This window comes from Canis lupus, chromosome 2 (assembly GCF_011100685.1).
Source record: "Canis lupus familiaris isolate Mischka breed German Shepherd chromosome 2, alternate assembly UU_Cfam_GSD_1.0, whole genome shotgun sequence".
Classification (NCBI taxonomy): domain Eukaryota; kingdom Metazoa; phylum Chordata; class Mammalia; order Carnivora; family Canidae; genus Canis; species Canis lupus.
In genome coordinates, this window is record NC_049223.1 from 4,291,030 (window position 1) to 4,312,687 (window position 21,658).

Consider the following 21,658-nt stretch of genomic DNA (forward strand, 5'->3'; position numbering starts at 1 on the left):
TGTATTTCATCAAAATCTTCAGGAATTATTCCTGTTTCATTTTTACCAGAACAGGCCAATCCAAATAAATGATATTATATACAGCATCAGTGTAAATAACTAGCATTTAGTAAATGTTTTTATAATGAGTGTTAAACTGAATACATAAGAAGAGAGGTGTGTATAGATTTATTTATAAAACCAGTAAGAATAAAAATCACTTGCCCATGTTAAAAATGATGAAGTTACCTGATAAAATTCTTCAGGTAATGAAGTTGTTCTTTCAATTTCATCTTACACTTTAACCTAACATTTTCTATTAACTTGTCATAGAAGACAATCTTTATTTTGGATTTAGGGGGTAAACCTTAAGAAAAATAAAAAAACACAAAGTGAATGCAGCCACATAGAGAAGCAAAGATATCCTGAGATGATTGTGGAGCCAGAAAGACCTTGGTTTGAAGTCTAATTCAACATTACTATGATGTTACATGGTTAATTTTTTAAGCTCCAGTTTCATCTTCAAAATGAGGATGCTAATACATATCTTACTCATTACTTATTGTGTAAATGACTATCACATATACATAAAATGGCCAGCATATTTTATAATGATAGAGGATATAGAATGACTAGCACATTTTTATTTAAATTCAATTAGCCAACATATATCAAGTACATCATTAGTTTGAGATATACAAATAGTGTTCAATAATTTATCAGTTGCATACAACATCCAGTGCTCATCACATGTGCCCTCCTTAATGCCCAACAACCAGTTACCCAATCCCTCCACCAAACTCCCCTCCAATGACCTTCAGTATATTTCCTACAGTTAAGAATCTCTCATGGTTTTTCTCCCTGATGACAACCCATTCAGTTTTCTCTCTCTCTCTCTAGATTCTCTGTGCCATTTTTTATATTCCACATATGAGTTAAACTATATGATAATTGTCTTTCTCTGATTGACTTATTTCCCCCCACTTAATACCCTCCAGTTCTATCCATGTTGATGTAAATGGTAAATATTCATCTATATATTCCCTTGTATGTCACTTCTTTTTTTTAAATATTTTTTTTAATTTTTATTTATTTATGATAGTCACAGAGAGAGAGAGAGAGGCAGAGACATAGGCAGAGGGAGAAGCAGGCTCCATGCACCGGGAGCCTGATGTGGGATTCGATCCCGGGTCTCCAGGATCGCGCCCTGGGCCAAAGGCAGGCGCCAAACCGCTGCGCCACCCAGGGATCCCTATGTCACTTCTTTATTCATTCATCTATTAATGAACTTCTCAGTTTTTTCCACAGTTTGGTTATTATAGACATTGCTTCTATGAAAATTGGGATGCATGTGCCCCTTCAGATCACTAAATTTGTATCTTTGGGGTAAATACCCAATAGTGCAATTGCAGGGTCATAGGGCAGCTTTATTTTCAACTTCTTGAGGAATGTCCATACTCCTCTTTTGAGTGGCTGTACCAGATTGCATTCCTGTCAACAGTATAACAGTATTTCTCTGCATCCTTACCAATATTTGTTCTTTCTTGTCTTGTTAATTTTAGCCATTCTGACTGGTGTGAGGTGGTATATCATTGTGATTTTGATTTGTATTTCCCTGATGGCAAGTGATGTGGAGCATTTTTTTTCATTTGTCTGTTAGCCATTTGTATGTCTTCTTTGGAGAAATGTCTGTTCATGTCTTCTGCCCAGTTCTTGACTGGATTATTTGTTTTCTGGGTGCTGAGTTTGATTAGTTCTTTATATCTTGGATACTACCCTTTATCTGATATGTCATTTGCAAATATCTTCTCCCATTCCATAGGTTGCCTCAAGTTTTGTTGACTATTTCCTTTGCTGTGCAGAAGCTTTTTATCTTGATGAAGTCCCAATAGTTCATTTTTGCTTTTGGTTCCTTTGCCTTCATAGATGTGTCTGGCAGGAATTTGCTATGGCTGAGGTCATAAAGATTTCTGCCTGTGTTCTCCTCTAGGATTTTGATGGATTTGTCTCATCTTTAGGTCTTTCATCCATTTTGAGTTTATCTTTGTGGATGGTGTATGAAAATGGTTCAGTTTCATCTTCCACATGTGGCTGTTCAATTTTCCCAACATGATTTTTTGAAGACACTGCCTTTTTCCCACTGGATATTCTTTCCTTTGTCAAAGATTCATTGACCATAGAGTTGAGGGTCCATTTCTGGGTTCTCTATTCTCTTCCTTTGATCTCTGTGTCTGTTTTTATGCCAGTACCATACTGTCTTGATGACTGCAGCTCTGTAATATAGCTTGAAGTCTGGCATTGTGCTGACACCAGCTTTGGTTTTCTTTTTCAACATTCCTCTCTCTATTCAGGGTCTTTTGTGGTTCCATACAAATTTTAAGATTATTTGTTCCAGCTCTGCCAAAATTTTGATTGTATTTGGATAGAGATTGCTCTGAATGTGTAGATTCCTCTGGGAAGCATAGACATTTTAGCAATATTTATTCTTCAAGTCCATGAGCATGGAACATTTTTCCATTTCTTTGTGTCTTCCTTAATTTCCTTCCTAAGTGTTCTGTAGTTTTTAGAGTATAGATCTTTTACATCTTTGGTTAGGTTTATTCCCAGGTATCTTATGGTATTTGGTGAATTCTAAATGGGATCGACTCTTTAATTTCTCTTTCTTCTATTAGTGTATAGAAATGCAACTGATTTCTGTGCATTGAGTTTATATCCTGCCATGCTGCCAAATTGCGGTATGAGTTCTAGCAATTCTGGGGTGTAGTCTTCTGGGTTTTCCATATAAAGCAACATGTCATCTGGGAAGAGTGAGAGTCTGATTTCTTTGCCAATTTGAATGGCTTTTATTTATTTTTGTTATCTGCTGAAGCTAGGACGTCCAGTACTATGTTGAACAATAGTAGTGAGAGAGAGTAGGTATCCCTATGTTCCTTACCTAAGGGGAAAAGTTCTCAGTTTTTCCCCACTGAGAAGATATTCACTGTGGGCTTTTTGTATAGAGTTTTTATGATATTGATGTATGTTCCCTCTATCCCTACTGTAAAGTTTTAATCAAGAAAGGATGCTGTATTTTGTCAAATGCTTTTTCTACAACAATTGAGAAGATCATGTGGTTCTTCTCCTTTCTTTTCATAATGTGATGTATCCCATTGATTGATTTGTGAGTGTTGAACCACACTTTCAGCCCAGAAATAAATCCCACTTGGTTGTGGTGAATGGTCCTTTTAATGTGCTGCTGGATTCTATTGGCTAGTATCTTGGTATTTTGTCATCCATGTTCATTAGGGATATTCATCTGTAATTCTCCTTTTTGATGGGGTCTTTGATTTTTGGGATCAAGGTAATGCTGGACTCATAGAATGAGTTTGGAGGTTTTCTATCTCTATTATTTGAAACAGTTTTCTTTACATATAATAATAACAGGTATTATTTCTTCCTTAAATATTTGGTGGAATTCCCCTGGGAAGCCATCTGCCCCCAGACTCTTGTTTCTTGGAATATTGTGATGACTGCTTCAATTTCCTTGCTGATTATGGGTCTGTTCAGGTTTTCTATTTATTCCTGTTTCAGTTTTGGAATTTTATAAGTTTCCAGGAATGCACCCACTTCTTCAAGATTGTCAATCTTTTGGCATACAGTTGCTCATAATATGTTCTTAAAATTGTTTGTATCTCCTTGATGTTGGTCATGATCTCTTTCATTCATGATTTTATTAATTTGAGTCCTTTCTCGTTTCTTTTTGATAACTATGATTAGGGAGTTATCAATCTTATAAAGTCTTTCAAAGAACCAGCTTCTAGTTTCCTTGATCTGTTAAACTGTTCTTCTGATTTCTATTTCATTGAGTTATGCTCTAATCCTTATTATTTCTCCTCTCTTACTTGGTTTAGGCTTTATTTGCTATTGTTTCTACAGCTCCTCTAGATGTAAAGTAGCTTGTGTATTTTAGAACTCTCTTGTTTCTTGAGGAAGGCTTGTATTGCTAAATACTTCCTTCTTAGGACCACCTTTGCTGTATCCCAAAGGTTTTGAACAGTTGTGTTTTCATTTTCATTTGTTTCCATGAATTTTTTTAATTCTTCATTAATTTCCTGGTTGACCTATGCATTCCTTAGTAGGATGCTCTTTAACCTCTATGTATTTAAATTCCTTCCAAATATTCCCTTGTGAAGTTCAAGTTTCAAAGCATTCTGGTCTGAAAATATGCAGGGAATAATCCAAATCTGATTGACACTCAATTTGTGACCCAGTACATGATCTGTTCTGGAGAATGTTCCATGTGCACTCAAGAAGAATAGGTATTCTATTGCTTTAGGATGGAATGACCTGTATATATCATGAACTACATCTGGTCCAGTGTGTCATTCAAAGCCCTCATTTCTTTGTTGATCTTCTGCTTAGGTGATCTGTCCATTGCTCTAAGTGGGATGTTGAAGTCCGCTACTATTATTGTATTATGAATGTGTTTATTTAATTTGGTTATTAATTGGTTTATATAATTGGCTTCTCCCAAGTTAGGAGCATAAATATTTATAGTAACAATTATAAATCTTCTTGTTGGAAAGACCCTTTAAGTATGATATAATGTCCTCTTCATCCCTTACTATAGTCTTTGGTTTAAAATCTAACTTATTTGATACTCCTATCAGATCACTACCCCAGCTTTCTTTTGATGTCTATTATCATGGTACATGGTTCTCCACTTCCTCACTTTCAATCTGGAGATGTCTTTAGGTCTATAATGAATCTCTTGTAGATAGCATATGGATGGGTTTTGCTCTTTTATCCAATCTTACACCCTGTATCTTTTGACTAGAGCCTTTAGCCCATTTACATTCAGAGTAACTATGGAAAGATATGAATATACTACCATTGGATTACCTGTAAAATCCCTGTTTCTGCATATTGTCTGTTTCTTTCTAGTCTATGTTACTTTTGGTCTCTCTCTTAAAGGTTCCCCTGTAATATTTCTTGCATGGTTGGTTTAGTGATCACAAATTCTTTAGTTTCTGTTTGTCCTGGAAGCTCTTTATCTCTCCTTCCATTCTGAATGACAGATAAAGTATTCTTGGCTGCATGTTTTTCACATTCAGTACCCTGAATATATGATGCCAGCCTTTTCTGGCCTGCCAGGTCTCTGTAGATAGTTCTGCTGCCAGCCTAATGTTTCTTCCCCTATAGGTTAACTAGCTCTTGTCTTGAGCTGGTTTCAGGATTTTCTCTTTGTCTCTGAAATTTTCAAGCAATGTCACTATTATATGTGGGGGTATTGATCTATTTTTATTGATTTTGAGTGGGGGTTCTCTCCACCTCTTGGACTTGAATGTCTGTTTCCATCTCCAGATTATGGAAGTTCTCAGCTGCTATTTCTCATATATACCTTCTGGCCTTTTCTCTTCTTCCTAGAGAGAATATAATCTCCCAGGTGGACAAAACAGAGTGATCCACTTGGTCCTGGGTGTATTTTGATCTGTTTGTTAGAAGACACTAAGTCCAAAAATTGTAAAGAAAACAATAGTAATATATATACAACAATAAAATTGAATACAGTGAAAGGAAGCCAAAAAATGAAGAATATAGCTCTAAAATATAGATGTAAAGATGAAAGTTTAAGAAAAGACTTAAAAAAGCATTGATTAAATAAGAAACTAGTTGAAAAGGAAAAAAGAAAAAGAAATGGAAAAGTTTAAACTGAAAGATAAACAAATCATGAAAAAAAAAAAAAAAGAACTAATTCTAGATACCATTTTCCCCAAGCGCTAGAGTTTTGCAGTCCTCTGTGTTCCATAAACTTGGTATTTGCCTGTTATTCTAGCTGGTCTTCTGAGGGAGGGGCGTGCTGTGCTGTTACTCCGGTGTCTTTGCCTGGGCAGAGTTGCACCGCCTCTTGCCAAGGGGCAGGGCTCAGTGTAAGCTGCTTCTGGTTGCTCCATGTGGCTTTTGTTCCCTGGAGTATTTCCGCATATCTTTATAGGATGAGAATAAAAATAGCCAAACCCAGATATCGAGCCCCAGAGCTGAAAAATCACAGCCCTCTCTCTTCAGTAAACCCTCAGGGATAAGCAGTCTTCACTTTGATGTGTGCCAAATTCTGCAGACTCCTGTGGTATATACCTGCAAATTCCTCCCTGGGGAAGACAGAGGGTTACTGCATTCCTGCCATTTGCAGGAACCCCACACAGAGAGCAGTTGCCCAGTGCCCAATCATATGGACACCTGTGCTACCCCACCTGGGGAAGGCAAAGGGTCGACCATTTCTGTTCTTTGTGGTGCCCCTGCATGGAGAGCAGTTGCCCAGTCATGCTGTGGTTTGGGGTTTATGGCTAACCCAGCTGAGAGCCCCTCCTGGGCTTGCCGACCTTAGACCTTACGAAAGGAGAGCTCTCCAGAGGAGTCAAGGGCTGGGAGGCAGGGCTTATGGTGATGGGCCATGGTCAAGGTGACAGCCTATGAGTGAAGACAGTAGAATACCCAACTAGGATATCAGATTGAGGCAATTTGGGGACTGGATGGTGGAAAGAATTAAGAACCTGGAAGTAGGTATGAAAAATTTGTAATTATTGCATGGCATGCCTCAAAGCATCCCTAACATCCCATTTTATAAGTGAAGAAACAGGCTCAGAAAAGTAAGAGGTTTTCTCAAGGTCATGCAGTGACCATAGGGTAAGGATTTCCCTACTCCAATGCTTGATAATGCTGCTGCCTCAGGCACCCTGTTCTTTCTGTGATCCCAGGGATCCTGAAACCACACTGTCCCACCTGGGATTCTGCCGTGCTTCACCACCTGAGCACCTTTCAGGCAGGGACATCTGTCACTGAAGCAGATTTCTAAAGGTTCCAATTTTGTGCTCAGGGGCTATTTCACTTTCCAGTAGCCTGCTTATGGAGGCTTTCTCCTCCCACCGTTTATCTTCTGAATATCCCCTCAGACTCACTTCTCTACACCTTCTACCTTGCAAAAAGTGGTTGCTTTTCTATTTGTAGAGTTCCAGTAATTCTTTCCTTACATCTCATGTTGAATTCATAGGTGTTCAGAATGATTCAATAGTTATCTAGCTAAATTCAAAGGACCAGATGAAATGAGGTCCTCAACTCTTCTGCCATCTTGCCTTCCCTCCTGACTAGTACATTTTCAATTGTACTACCACATTTTATCTTTGTCTTAAACCAGTTCACAAAAACCTGCATCTCTAAAAAAAAAAAAAAAAAAAAAAAGGTTTTATATTCAATTCAGGGCAAAAAACAAACAAAAAATCCTAATAACCATAATAATTTCTCTTTCACTAAGAGCATTTTTTTCCATTTTTTATCTCTCCAAGAAGAAACTGATGTAACTTACAATTAAAATTATATACAATGGGTTAAGTGTTGGGGATTAAGGATGCACTTGTTACAATGAGCACCACTATTATATGTAAGGGTTAAATCACTACATTGTACACTTGAAATTAACATTATACTATATGTTAACTTACTAGAATTTAAATAAAAACTTTAAAATATATATATATATGTATATATATATACAAAAAAAGATTAAATTAAGAATAAAAGTACTGCAAGATGACAGTCTCTTTTGAAAAGCTAAAATATTGGCCTTTACTTTTACCTTATTCATCTCTCATTTGCCAGTTTTACTGTGCTATCACTAATACACATAAACTCTCCTGCAAACAAGATGGAAGGACACTCAAGAATATAAAATACTAAAAAAAATATAAAATACTATTTAAGAAATGAGTGATAAAGCTATCCTGCTAGAACAAGGACAAGCTAAAGTATGTTCTCAACAGTTTTGCTTTACTTCTTGAATTCTCTCCATTACTTGTCAATAAAGTTGCTTATGTATAGACTAATTTTTTCTTCCATAGATTAATAAATCTGAATGTTCACAGAAAACTTCTGAATCCTCTGCACAACAGAAACAAAAATCAATGATTTTTAAAGAATTTTCCCCCAACAGGAAATAGCTACTCTTGCAGTGAGCAAAACATTACATACATACTTAACAAATCATTATGTTTTACATGTGAACTAATACAACGTTGCATGTCAACTGTACTTCAGTAAAAAGAAAAATTTGAAAATGTTTTCCCATAGTTTTTCATTTATATTTAATTTTGTTTAAAGCAAAATATCTTTAGTCTATGAACTATTTTTTTTCTGGCTCTCAAATATCAGGAGCTTAAATCATCATTCAAAACCAATATATATCTAATTTATAAATTTGTATTCAAGACAATGAATTGCTATTACCAAAAGTAAAAGGCAAAAAGTCCAAGCAAAAAAAAATAGAGCATATTTTTTTATTTTTAACAATATATACAAATAAACAATATAAGAGATAAACTCTTATAGCACATATTACTGTTTTTCTATCTTCTACTGTTTTTTCTATTTTGGTAATTTCCTTACCTGTGGATGTTCTTGGATTTTAAAATTTGTCTTTTGTCTACCTGAATTTGTACCTAGTGATTTCCTTGTTTCTTTCTCCAATGGTATATGATTTAAATCTTCGACTTTTATTTTACTAATACCCATTTCCATTGTTGTCTTGGTCTTCCCTTCACTTTTAAGTAATTCTTTCCCTTGATTTAGGAAACAGTTAAGTTGCTGCTTAGCTCTTTCAGCTTCCTGTTTTTAGAAAAGTAACAGTTTATCAAGCATTATGTGTGACATTTTTTTATCAATATTACAACTTTCAGGAATAAAAATATACTCATGCCCACATTATCTCTCAACTTTATTTTTAGTGACTTATTATATAGTAAGTACAATCCATAGTTTAACTAATCTATAATTAAAATTAAAAACTGAAGAAATATCTTCCACTTTGAGGGCTATTTTAATATCTCAGGAAGTTCCTCTATTATTTTTTTAAAGCTCCAATTATTATAGAGGCACACTAAAAGTTAATAAAAGGCATAATTAGAAAAGGTGATAGAATATAACCAGGCTAATTAATATCTATAATATCAAATAATAAAATGTGAAAAATAATTTATTTAGTCTGGAATATAATTTTTTAAATGCCAGTTTTAATAACTTTTTACTTAGATCAACAAAAATAAAGTTCACAAATAATCTTACCACAAACAGAAAACTCACTGTTAACATTTGATATATATGCTTTTTCATTATTTCTAAATAAAACCAGTGCATGCATGTATTTTTAAAATTTTCATCTATATGGGATCCTACTATACATACATGATATGTTCTTTTTATTAAATAATGTCTTATGTTTCAATGACAATAAATGTACATCTAAATCAGAATTGCTAGTAAAATACATTTAATAGTATACTTTTATTTAGCAAATTTCTTATTAGGGCTATATATTGGTAATGTAAAATTTTTTGCTATTTAATTTTTTATATTATACATGTACAAAATCACTGTAAACTCTTTTCTTGATAATTTTTGTAAGTTCAATGATTCAATGAAAAGCCTATATTATCCCAAAACTTTTGCTATACATTTTCTTTGAGAACAGTATTAATTCATTGTAATAGTATCATGTAAAAGATTACTCATTTCAGCACTTATCCACAAATATTAGACATCTCTATCCTAAGATTTTTACTGAAATGGTAGGTAACAAAAAGTCTATTGCACTGTTATTTTTAATTGCATTCATTTGATAACTAGTGAAGCTGAATATATTCATATGCATTTATTGCCCTTGTGTGTTTTTAAGTTATGACCTGCCTGTTTGTATCTATTTTCTTATAGATTTGTAAAAGATCTTCATATAAAACATTTTGTAAAGAATTTTCATTCATCTTTATATCTCATGATTTTTGTACAGTACAAAATTTATAAATATATTGCAACATATTTTAATATATTTAATATATTAATATACTTTAAATATATTGCAATATTCCTTTGCAATATATTTAGAAAACCTTGCTCTAGCCAAGACCATATAACTGTTACCCAGTGTTTCTTCTAAAACCTTCACTTATTAATTTTAGATCTTACATCAAACTGCAACTTATCTTAGTGTATGTCATAAACTATTACTTAAGAAATACTTTTTCAGAATAGTTTACTTTTTGTGACCATTTTGTCTTTCTATAAAAAAATTTCAATAACTAAATTTATAAAATACTAAATTATTACATTCACTTGAATCTGTTTCTGGATTTTTTATTCAGAACCAAATCCAGAACCACATTGTTTTACTGTGTTATTATAGTGTTATATTACATGTTAATTTTTGAATGACCAAATCCTTATTCTTTTGTATAGTCACCATTTTCTTATCTCAATATAACCTGTAATACTTCTGTTAAGCTAAAAAATAATTCCATTTATATCTAGAATTGCCTTGAATCTGTGTATCATATGGAAAAAATAGAAATTTGAAATGTTTATGATACTGAACTTTCAAAACCAAAAATATAAATTTCTATTTCTTCACTGTTCATCTATATCCCTCAGTAAAGTATGCTTTTCTTCATAAAATAACTATATTTTGTCAAATATGCTACTCCAGTATTATAAATAGAATCATCTCTACACATGAAAAAATGTTCAACATCACTCAGCATCAGGGAAATACAAGCCAAAACCACAATGAGATACCACTTTATACCTGTCAGAATGCCTGAAATTAACAGGTCTGGAAACAACAAATGTTGGTGAAGGTGTAGAGAGAAGGGCACCCTCTTACACTGTTTGGTGGGAATGCAAGCTGGTACTGCCACTCTGGAAAAGAGTATGGAGGTTCCTAAATTACAGAGCTACCCTATGATTCAACAATTGCACTACTAGATATTTACCCAAAGAATACAAACGTTGTATTCTGAAGGGGCACTTGTACCCCAATGTTTATTACAGCAATGTCCACAATAGCCAAATAATGGAACTAGCCAAGATGTCCATTGACAGATGGATAAAGATGTGAGATACACACACACACACACACACACATACACAAAATGGAATGTTACTCAGCCAACAAAAAGGATGAAATCTTACGATTTACAATGACGTGGTTAGAACTGGAGGGTATTATGCTAAGTGAAATCAGAGAAAGACAATTATCATATAGTTTCACTCATATATGGAATATAAGAAACAGCACAGAGGATCGTAGGGGAAGGGTGGGGCAAAATAAGATGTAATCAGAGACAAACTATAAGAGACTCTTAACTATGGGGAAAAAAACAGTTGCTGGTTGGGGGATGAGGTAACTTGGCAATGGGCATTAAAGAGGGCATTTCATGTAATGAACACTGGGTGTTATATGCAACAGATGAATAACTGAACTCTACAATTAAAACTAATGCTACACTTGGGCAGCCCCGGCGGTGCAGCGGTTTAGCGCCACCTGCAGCCTGGGGTGTGATCCTGGAGACCCAGGATTGAGTCCCACATCAGGCTTCCTGCATGGAGCCTGCTTCTCCCTCTGTCTGTGTCTCTGCCTCTCTCTCTGTCTCTCTCTCTCTCTCTTCCTGTGTCTCTATGAATAAATAAACAAAATCTTTAAAAAAAAAACTAATGCTACACTATATGTTAACTAATTAAATTTAAATAAGTTAAATAAACAAATAAATACAATCATTTGTATTATGGTTTCTAAATGGTTATTTTGGATAAAAAGGAAACCTATTGCTTTTTTTTTCTTTTCATTTCTTTACATTTTAACTCCAATATAGTTAACGTACAGTGTTATATGAGTTTCAGGTGTACAAAATGGTGATTTAACAGTACCATATATTACTCAGTGCTAATCAAGATAAGTATACTCTTAATCCCCTTTAACTATTTCACACATCTTCCCACCCACCTTCCCTCTGGTAATGATCTCTATTCTCTAAAGTCTGTTTCTTGGTTTGTCTCTCTTTTTTCTTTTGTTTTCTTTTTTTAAAGATTTACTTATTTGAGAAAGAGAGAGAGAGAACACAAGCAAAGGGGAGAGTTAGAGGGAGAGGGACAAACAGGCTCCCCACTCGGTAAAAAGCCCAACATGGGGCAGATCCAAGGGTCCTGGATCATCAACTGAGCCAAAGGCAAACGCTTAACTGACTGAGCCACCCAGGTGCCCCTATTTGTTTTGTTCCTTTAATTCCACACATGAGAGAAATTGTAACTGTCTTTTTCTGACTGGCTTATTTTGCTTAGCATTATAATCTCTAACTCCATCCACAATGTTGCAAATGGAGAGTCCGTTCCTTTTTATGGCTGACTAATATTGCATTATATATGTAACATCTTCTTTATCCATTAATCTATCAGTGAACATTTGGAGTGCTTTCATAGTTTGGCTAATATAAATAATGCTGCAATAAAAAGAGAGATTCATATATCCCTTTGAATTTGTGTTTTTGTGTTATTTGTGTAAAATACCCAGTAGTGTGATTCCTGGATCACAGAGTAATTCTATTTTAAATATTCTGAGGAACTGCCATACTCTCTTCCACAATGGCTGCCCCAGTTTGCATTTCCACCACCAATGAGTGCACCAGGGTTCCATTTTCTACACATCCTCACCAACATTTGATGTATCTAGAGATTTTTATTTTCTTAATTGCTTTTTCCACTGCCTCATTAGTTATTGGTGTGTAGAAATGCAATAGATTTCTGTACATTGATTTTGTATCCTGTGACCTTACTGAATTCATCTGTCAGTTCCAGAATTTTTTTAGTAGAATCTTTCAGGTTTTCTATATATAGTATCATGTCATCTGCAAACAGATGGAAGCAAAACTTTTTCTTTGACAATTTGGATACCTCGTATTTCTTTTTGTCCTCTGATTGCTATGGATAACACTTCCACTACTATGCTGAATAAAAGTGGCAAGAGTTGATGGACATCCTTGTCTTGTTCCTGACCATAGAGAAAAAGCTCCCCATTATTCTCTATTAAGCTGTGGGATTTTCAGAGAACTTGTTTGCCTGTTGATTTTCTGCTTAGACGATCTATCCATTGATGTAAGAGGGGTGTTAAGTTCTCTACTATTATTGTACCATTATTGATTAGTTCCTATATGTTTGTTACTAATTATTTTATGTATTTGGGTGCTCCCATGATTGGTGCATAAATATTTAAAATTGTTGCATCTTCTTGTTGGATTCTCCTCTTTATTACAGTGTCCTCCATTGTCTCTTGCTAGTCTTTGTTTTAAAGTCTATTTTGTCTGATATAAGTCTTGCTACTCTTTCTTTTGAATGATAAATATTTCTTCATCTACTCAAAGTGCAGATATCTAGGTCTAAAATGGGTCTCTTGTAGGCAGCATATAGTATCGTGGGTCTTGTCTTTATAGCCATTCTGACACCCTGTATCTTTGATTTAGTCTACTTACATTCAAAGTAACTATTGATAGATATGTATTTATGTCATTTTATTACTCGTTTTGTGGTTGTTTCAAGATTTTCTTGGATTCTTTGTCTTTCTGGGTTACAGATTTTCTTTAGTGATATATTTGGATTCCTTTGTCTTTATTATTTGCATATTTGTTGGGTTTTGATATATGGCTACCATTAGGTTTGTATATAATGTCTCATGCAAATAGCAGTCTATATTAAGTTGATGGTCATTTAAGTTTGAACTCGTTCTTTTCCATTCTCTTCTCAATGCTCCATGTTTTAGCTATATATGTTATATTTTACATCCTTTTTCTTTGAGTTATGTGACTGATTCCTTATAGAAATATTTTTACTCCTTTTGCGTTTCCTGCCTTTATAGTGTCAGTGTCACTTTTGATCCCTCCTTTCCACTGATAGTCCCCTTTATTTTTTTTTAATGTATTTCTTCATGAGAGACATGCGATAGAGAGAGAGAGAGAGAGAGAGAGAGAGAGAGGCAGAGACACAGGCAGAGAGAGAAGAAAGCTCCATGCATGGAACCCTTTGTAGGACTTGATCCCAGGACTCCAGGATCACACCCTGGGCCTAAGGTAGGTGCTCAACCACTGAGCCACCCAGGTGTTCCGAGAGTCCCCTTTAATATTTCTTGCAAAGCTGGCTTAGTGATCATTAACTCCCTTAGTTTTTGCTTGTGAAATTCTTTATCTCTCCTCCTATTCTGAATGATAGTCTTCCTGGACAGAGTATTCCTGGCTGCTGATTTTTTCCATTCAGCATGTTGAATATAGCATGTTGCTCTCCTCTGGTTTGCCAAGATTCTTTTTTTTTTTCTTTTTAAAAATTTTAAAAATTTATTTATACAGGAGAGATACAAAGAGAGAGGCAGAGACACAGGCAGAGGAAGAAGTAGGCTCCCCATTGGGAGCCTGTTGTGAGACTCGATCCCAGGACCTGAGACCACTTCCTGAGCCAAAGGCAGACACTCAACTGCTGAGCCACTCAGGTATCCCTAGCTTGCCAAGTTTCTACGAAAAATATCCTGCTAGCCTTATGGGTTTTCCCATGTAAGTTAGGGATTTCTTTTGTCCTGCTGCTTTTAAGATTTTTCTTTTCTTTATCACTACATTTTGTAAATATAATTACAATGTGTCTTGGTATCAGCCTGCTTCTGTTGATTTTGATACAAAATCTCTATGCATCCTGAATCTGGGTGATTGTTTTCTTCCCTAGATTGGGCAGTTTTCAGTGATGATTTCTTCAAATAAATTTTCTACTGCCTTTCCTCTCTCTTCTTCTGGAACTCCTATAATTAGAATGTTATAACATTTGATGGAGTTACTGAGTCCCCTAAGTCTATTCTCACTTTGCATAATTCTTTCTCTCTTTTGTTCAGCATCATTGCTATTATTTTGTCTTCTGAGTCACTTATTCCTCTGCTTCTTCCAGCCTACTGTTTATTGCATCAAGCATCTTTCTAACCTCACTTATTACACTTTTCATCTCTGATTAATACTTTTCTCTCTGTGGTAAGGGTCTCACTGATGTGTTCCTTTTCTCAAACCCAGTGAGTATCCTAATGATCACTGCTTTAAACTCTTCATCAGGCATGTTACCTATATCTACTTCATTTAGATCTCTGGCCACAACCTTATGTTCTTCTTTAATTTGGAATAAATTTCTCTGTATTATTTTTTCTAAGACTCTGTCTCCTGTGTGTTAGAAAATGCAGTTATGTTTCCCTCTCCTGAAAGTAATGGCCATATGAGGAAGAGGTCATGTAGTGCCCAGGGCCTAGAGCTTCAGGGAGTGCCTACAGTATGTGTCGCAGATGCTCTGCTGTTATGTTCTGGCTACTTTACCCTTTAGGTCAGTCATCACAGAAGCTTTCTTTGCTTACTGTTGGCAGTTTTGGCCCCCAGCCTGAATGTGGTGAGTTTTAATGAGGCATACTCTGATCTGCTTGTGAAAGGAGACCTGTCACCACCTCAGCTGGAACTAAGGTCCTGCAAATCTCACTGGTTGGGAGATATAGTGTCAACAGGGCTTTGTGCTGATCTTCTAGGGGAGGAGCCAACTGCACTGTGACTGAGGTAAGCATGACTGAGAAGGGCAGGTCCACAGGAGTATAAGGGAGTAAGGCTTAGTGTAAGCAATTAGGCTACCAGTGTCCACATTGCACTACTTCCTGTAGGTGGCTCTGTATTTATGCTGAAGGATGGGGCAGGGAACTAGCAACCAGCTCTTTGTTCCCAGAGGGTATCTCAGTGAATGCTGCCTCCCAGAGACATGTTCTGAGAAAAGCAAATAATCCTCACTGTGTGCCCCAGACACTCTTCAGATCACTGTTTCCATGCTGTATGTCCCCAAGATGTCTGTCTGCCTTCCCTCCAAGTGCAGCACACTGCCCTCTAGGCTCTATCCCAGCCAAGCTTGCTGACCTTTAAAACTGCAGGTTTTAAGCTGTGCTGGCTGCAAGAACTCACGAAATTCAGCCTCTTTTGTTTTCCAACCCAGTGACTTTGGGAAGACATTATCCTTTGCATTCCACAGAATGCAGTTCTCAGTGACCACAGCTCCTTCCCCTCTGCCACAGCCAGGCTCTGTTTCTCCCTCAAAGCACATCTCTGCACTTCCTATCTTCTTTCATTTGGCTTCTTCCTTTTGTTGTGTAACTTGTCAGTCTTCAGATTAATTTCGGGGGATTTAGGATAATGTGATAGCTATCTAGTTGTATTCATGAGATGTGGTCTAAGGTCCTCCTATTCTAGCATCTCCCCATCTCCTCTCTTGCTTTTAAAATTTTTTCCTTGTCAACACTTTTTGCCATTTTGATTACCATGTGTCTTGGTGTGGACCTTCTTGGGTTGATTTTGTTGGGGGATCTCTGTGCCTCCTGGCTCTGAATATTTGTTTCCTTCCCCAGATCAGGGAAGTTTTCAGCTATTATTTCTTCAAATAAATTTGTCTGTTCTTCCTCTGGGATCCTTATACTGTGAATATTATTATGCTTGATGGAGTCGCTGAGTTCCTTAAGTCTATTCTCATTTTGCATATTTTTTTCTCTAACTTGCTCAGCTTGATTAGTTTCTATTATTTTGTATTCTGGGTCATTAATTTATTCCTCTGATTCCTCTAGCCTGCTATTTATTCCATCATCTGTATTTTTAACTTCAATTATCATGTTTTTTTCCTCTGCTTGATTCTTTTCTTTAATCTCTTTCTTAAGTCTCACTGATGTCTTATACTCTTTTCTCAAGTCCAGTGAGGATCATTCTAATCATTACTCTAATTTCCCTATGAGATATAATACTCATATCTGTTTTGCTTAGGTCTCTTCATATGGTTTTGTCCTATTCTTTAATTTGAGATATATTCCTGTCTCATTTTGCCTAACCCCCTCTGTTTCTGTGTCTTAGGAAAGTCAACTGCATCTCCTACTCTTAAAAATGGACTTATGAAGAAGAGATACTGTACTGCCTGCAGTGCAGTGTCCCTGTCCCAAGAAACTGATGCTCAGGGGGTATCTCTTATGTGTTGCATGTGCTCTGCTGTTGTGTAGTAGGCACTTTTTCCTTCACTCCAGTCATCTGCAGAGATTATCTGCCTATTGTTGACAGTATTTGGTTCCCGGATGTGGTGTAGCACATTTTACAAGGTGCATTCCAGTCTACTTGTAAAATGAGACCTGCCCACTGCTACTGGGACCTGTAGTGCATGGGTACAGCACACAATTTTTTTTAATTTAAATTCAATTTGCCAACATATAGTAGAACATCCAGTGCTTATCCCATGCCCTCTTTAGTGCCCAACATCCAGTCACCCTATTCCCCCACCCATCTCCCCTTCTGCAACCCTTCGTTTGTTTCCCAGTTAGGAATCTCTTATGGTTTGTCTTCCTCTCTAATTTTTCCCCCCTCAGTTTCACCTCCTTTCCCTTATAGTCCCTTTCACTATTTCTTATATTCTGCATGAGAGTGAAACCATATGATGATTGTCCTTCTCTGATTGGCTTATTTCACTCAGCATAATACCCTCCAGTTCCATCCACAGTGAAGCAAATGGTAAGTATTTATCCTTTCTGATGGCTCCATTGTGTATATTTATATATAACACATCTTCTTTATTCATTCCTCTGTTGAAGGACAACATAGCTTCTTCCAGAGTTTGGCTATTGTGGACATCCTGCTATGAACATTGGTGTGCAGATGCCCTTTGGATCACTACATTTGTATCTTTGGGTAAATATTCAGTAGTGTAATTGCAGGGTCATAGGGTAGCTCTATTTTTAACTTCTTGAGGAACCTCCACACTATTTTCCAGAGTAGCTACATTCCCACCAACAGTGCAAGAGGGTTGCCCTTTCTCCACATCTTCTCTGACATTTGTGGTTTCCTGTCTTGTTATTTTTAGCCATTCTCACTGGTGTAAGGTTGTACTTCATTATGGTTTTGATTTGTATTTCCCTGATGGCAAGTTATGTGGAGCATTTTTTTCATGTGATTGTTGGTCATGTATAGGTCTTCTTTGGAGAAAGTCTGTTCATGTCTTCTGCCCATTTCATAACTGGATTATTTCTTGGGTGATGAGTTTGAGAAGTTCTTTATAGATCTTGGATACTAGCCCTTTATCTGATATGTCATTTGTGAATATCTTCTCCCATTCTGTAGGTTGTCTTTTAGTTTTGCGGACTCTTTCCTTTGCTGTGCAGAAGCTTTTTATCTTGATGAAGTCCCAATAATTCATTTTTGCTTTCGTTTCCCTTGCCTTCATAGATGTGTCTTGCAAAAAAACGCTGTGGCCAAGTTCAAAAAAGTTGTTGCCTGTGTTCTCCTCTAGGATTTTGATGGATTCTTTTCTTACATTTAGATCATTCAACTATTTTGAGTTTATCTCTTACGCCATATTCTTACTATTGGTAAGAATTCTTCTTCATTCTTCTGCATGTGGATGTCCAATTTTCTCAACACCATTTATTGAAGAGACTGTCCTTTTTCCAGTGGATATTCTTTCCTGCTTTGTCAAAGATTCATTGTCCATAGAGTTGAGGGTCCATTTCTGGGTTCTCTATTCTGTTCCATTAACATATGTGTCAGTTTTTGTGCCAGTACTACACTGTCTTGATGATCACAGCTTTGTAATACAGCTTGAAGTCAGGCATTGTGATGCCCCCAGCTTTGGTTTTCTTTTTCAGCATTCCTCTGGCTTTTCAGGGTCTTTTCTGATTCCATACAAATCTTAAGATTATTTTTTCCAACTCTGTGAAGAAAGTCCATGGTATTTTGATAGGGATGGTGTTGAATGTGTAAATTGCCCTGGGTAGCACAAACGTTTTCACAATATTTATTCCTCCAATCCATAAGCACAGAATGTTTTTCCATCTCGCTGCATCTTCCTCGATTGGTTTCAGAAGTGTTTTGTAGTTTTTAGATAGTAGATCCTTTACCTCTTTGGTTGAGTTTATTCCTGAGTATCTTACGTTTTGGGCTGCAATTGTAAATGGGATTGATTCCTTGTTCTTTAGTCTCATTGTTAGTGTATAGAAATGCCACTGATTTCTGGGCATTGATTTTGTATCCTGCCACATTGCTGAATTGCTGAGTTCTAGCAATTTTGGGGTGGAGTCTTTGGCTTTTCTGTATACAGTGTCATGTCATCTGCGAAGAGGGACCGTTTGATTTCTTTTTTGCCAATTTGAATGTCTTTTATTTCTTTTTGTTGTCTGATTGCTGACGGTGGGACTTCTAGTACTATGTTGAACAATAGTGGTGAGAATGGACATCCCTGTCTTGTTCCTGATCTTGGGGGAAAAGTTTTCAGTTTTTTCCCCATTAGAATGATATTCATTATGGGCTTTTCATAAATGGCTTTTATGATATTGAGGAATGTTCCCTCTATCCCTACACTTTGAAGAGTTTTAATCAAGAATGGATGCTGTATTTTGTCAAATGCTTTCTCTGCATCTATTGAGAGAATCATATGGTTCTTGTCTTTTTTTTTTTTTAATTGATGTGATCACAGTGTCTGTTTTATGAATGTTGAACCACCCTTGCATCCCAGGGATAAAGGGCACAAAATTTTCACAAGGTTACACTTGAGCTTCCATAAAGCCTGCCACCACTGCCAGGACCAAGAGGACCAAAATAAGTAGGTGAAGAGCGGAGGTATTTGTGAAGTCTGCATGAGTCTTCTGGAGAAAGGGACCTACAGCCCTGGAACTGAGGCAACTGTAACTGGGAAGTTTGGATCTGCTGAGGGGTGAGAGGGTGGAGCTTAGTGTAAGCAAGTTAGGTAGTAAATTCTGGTTCCTACAGGTGGCTCCATGTTTTTGCTGGAAGGTGGGGAAGGGAGATGACACCCTCCACCTCCTTTGTCCCTGGAGGGGTTTCCTTTTGATTCTCACCACTCTGAGTTCTGAGATGAGTAAATAACTCTCCCTCCCATATACTCCATGAATTTTTCAAACTGCCACTTCTATTCTGTATCTCCACGGGTTGTTTATTGTGCTGTCTCATTAAGGACAAGACTCAGCTTCCTAAAACACTCTGGGCGTTCTCAGAGCCAGCTTGCTAGTTTTTTAAATTCCAGGCTTTAAGTCCTGCTACTTGTAAGAACTCACAAAATTTGGAGCCTCTTGCTTCCAAAGCCTAATGTTATGGGGATTCATCTTCTACGTGTGGGATCCACAGTGTAACAGTCTGTTTCTCTTCCCTCAGTCTCTTTACCCACAGTGTCCCTGCCTCCTGCAAGCAAATTTAGCTCCCTGCCATGTCCTCACCCTTTCTACCCTCTTTGAGGTGGTCTCTTCTCTACCTTTAATTGTGGCATTTGTTCTTCCAGCCTTCAGGTTTTTATTCCAGGTTATTTATGCTGATATGAGTGCTATTCAGCTATAGCTGCAAAAGGAGATGTGTGTACGATCCTCCTATTCTGCCATTTTCCCAGCCTCTTTCATTGCTTTTCTTATATCTACTTTGTCCTCAGCCACATTTTGGAATTATATCTTTAATAAATTTTTGTATTATCTTGCATTTTTCCAAAGGCAAGTTAGTATGCAAATAATTACTCTTTTGTGTACCCACTTATGAAAATGTTTCTAACTTTTTCCATTTCCATTTAATCATTTAACAAGAATTTGATAAAGAGCAGTAAAAAACAACATCCTAGTTTAATTGAGTTGGAATACTTGCATTGTTTTACATATAAGAGTGTATCAGTTTGAAATATATTTATTTTATTTGATGATGAAAGCTTAATTTTCTATTTTATTGTTTTGAAGAAGAATGAATAGTAAGTTTTATTAATATATTCCTAGTACATAAAATGAATATACTTTAAATCTGGCAAAATAGTATAATATACAGACCTATTAGTTTTCAAGGTTAAATTTATTCATTTAAAAGTTACTTACAGGTATTTCCTTCACTTGGTAACAATTTTAAAAGAACATAATGTCATTTACCTGTAAAGCCTGGTTCAGTTGTTCCTGAAGGACTTTGTTCTCAATTTCCAGAGCATGTGCTACTTTCTACAATGTAATATAAGGGGGAAAATGCATTAATTTCAGTATTTGTTTCTATAAATTCATTGTTACAATTATTATCTTTCTAAAGTCCACAGATCACCAAGATGATGACTGGAGCACACACAGTGACTTGCACATTTCTCAGGCATAATGGTGGATAATTTCTGCAGCTGTAGCTTCCTATTGATTTTGCACAGGAAAACTGACTTTGAAGCTGGTAAATCATTACTACAATAAATTAAATACTTCATTTTTCCTTTTCTCAAGGCCTGAAATATTTAAGTATAAACATTTCAAATTTTATGAAAAAAAGCAACTCTACTCTTAACAGAAAATAATATAGTTCTGACTTTTTAAGAATGAATGGATTCTGCTATACGTGAAATGTCTCAACAATTCGCCATCAGATGAGTGACAGTTTGAGGAATCATATCATATCTAAAATCCCCAGCTCTGTTTCTGGTATAGCAAAGCAAGTTCCTATTGGACAGACCCTGCCACACATAAAAACTACAAACCCTGAACAAAATACAAATATCAACACTGGAAAGCAACCAAGAATAAGTAGATTCTTGAGAGAAGGTGATTCTTGGAAGAAGAAAGGAGTTCCATGTAAGATTCTTGTCTCCTGGCTTCTCGCCTAGCAAATTGGATAAGATAGCAGAAAGAGACCATTTGAAGATACATCAGTAGAAAATACCTATCTAGGGATGCCTGAGTGGCTCAGTGGTTGAACATCTGCCTTTGACTCAGGGCGTGATCCTGGAGTCCCTGGATCAAGTCCCACATCAGGCTCCCTGCGTGGAGCCTGCTTCTCCCTCTGCCTGTGTCTCT

General features: G+C 36.3%; 1 protein-coding gene across 15 annotated transcripts in view; it reads right to left on the bottom strand.

Moving 5' to 3' along the window:
- CCDC7 (coiled-coil domain containing 7) overlaps positions 1 to 21,658 on the bottom strand; it is a 383,402-nt gene that overhangs the window by 260,491 nt on the left and 101,253 nt on the right. For 12 of the 15 annotated variants that reach the window (XM_038529717.1, XM_038529714.1, XM_038529715.1 and 9 more), the window contains exons 15-16: positions 20,762 to 20,827; positions 8,395 to 8,613 (exon numbers count right to left, since the gene is read on the bottom strand). In XM_038529717.1, coding sequence (XP_038385645.1) covers positions 8,395 to 8,613; positions 20,762 to 20,827 — 285 coding nt within the window. Of the gene's footprint in view, positions 1 to 228; positions 347 to 8,394; positions 8,614 to 20,761; positions 20,828 to 21,658 lie in introns of all 15 variants that reach the window. The other 3 variants (XM_038529723.1, XM_038529724.1, XM_038529725.1) reach the window with 1 other exon arrangement.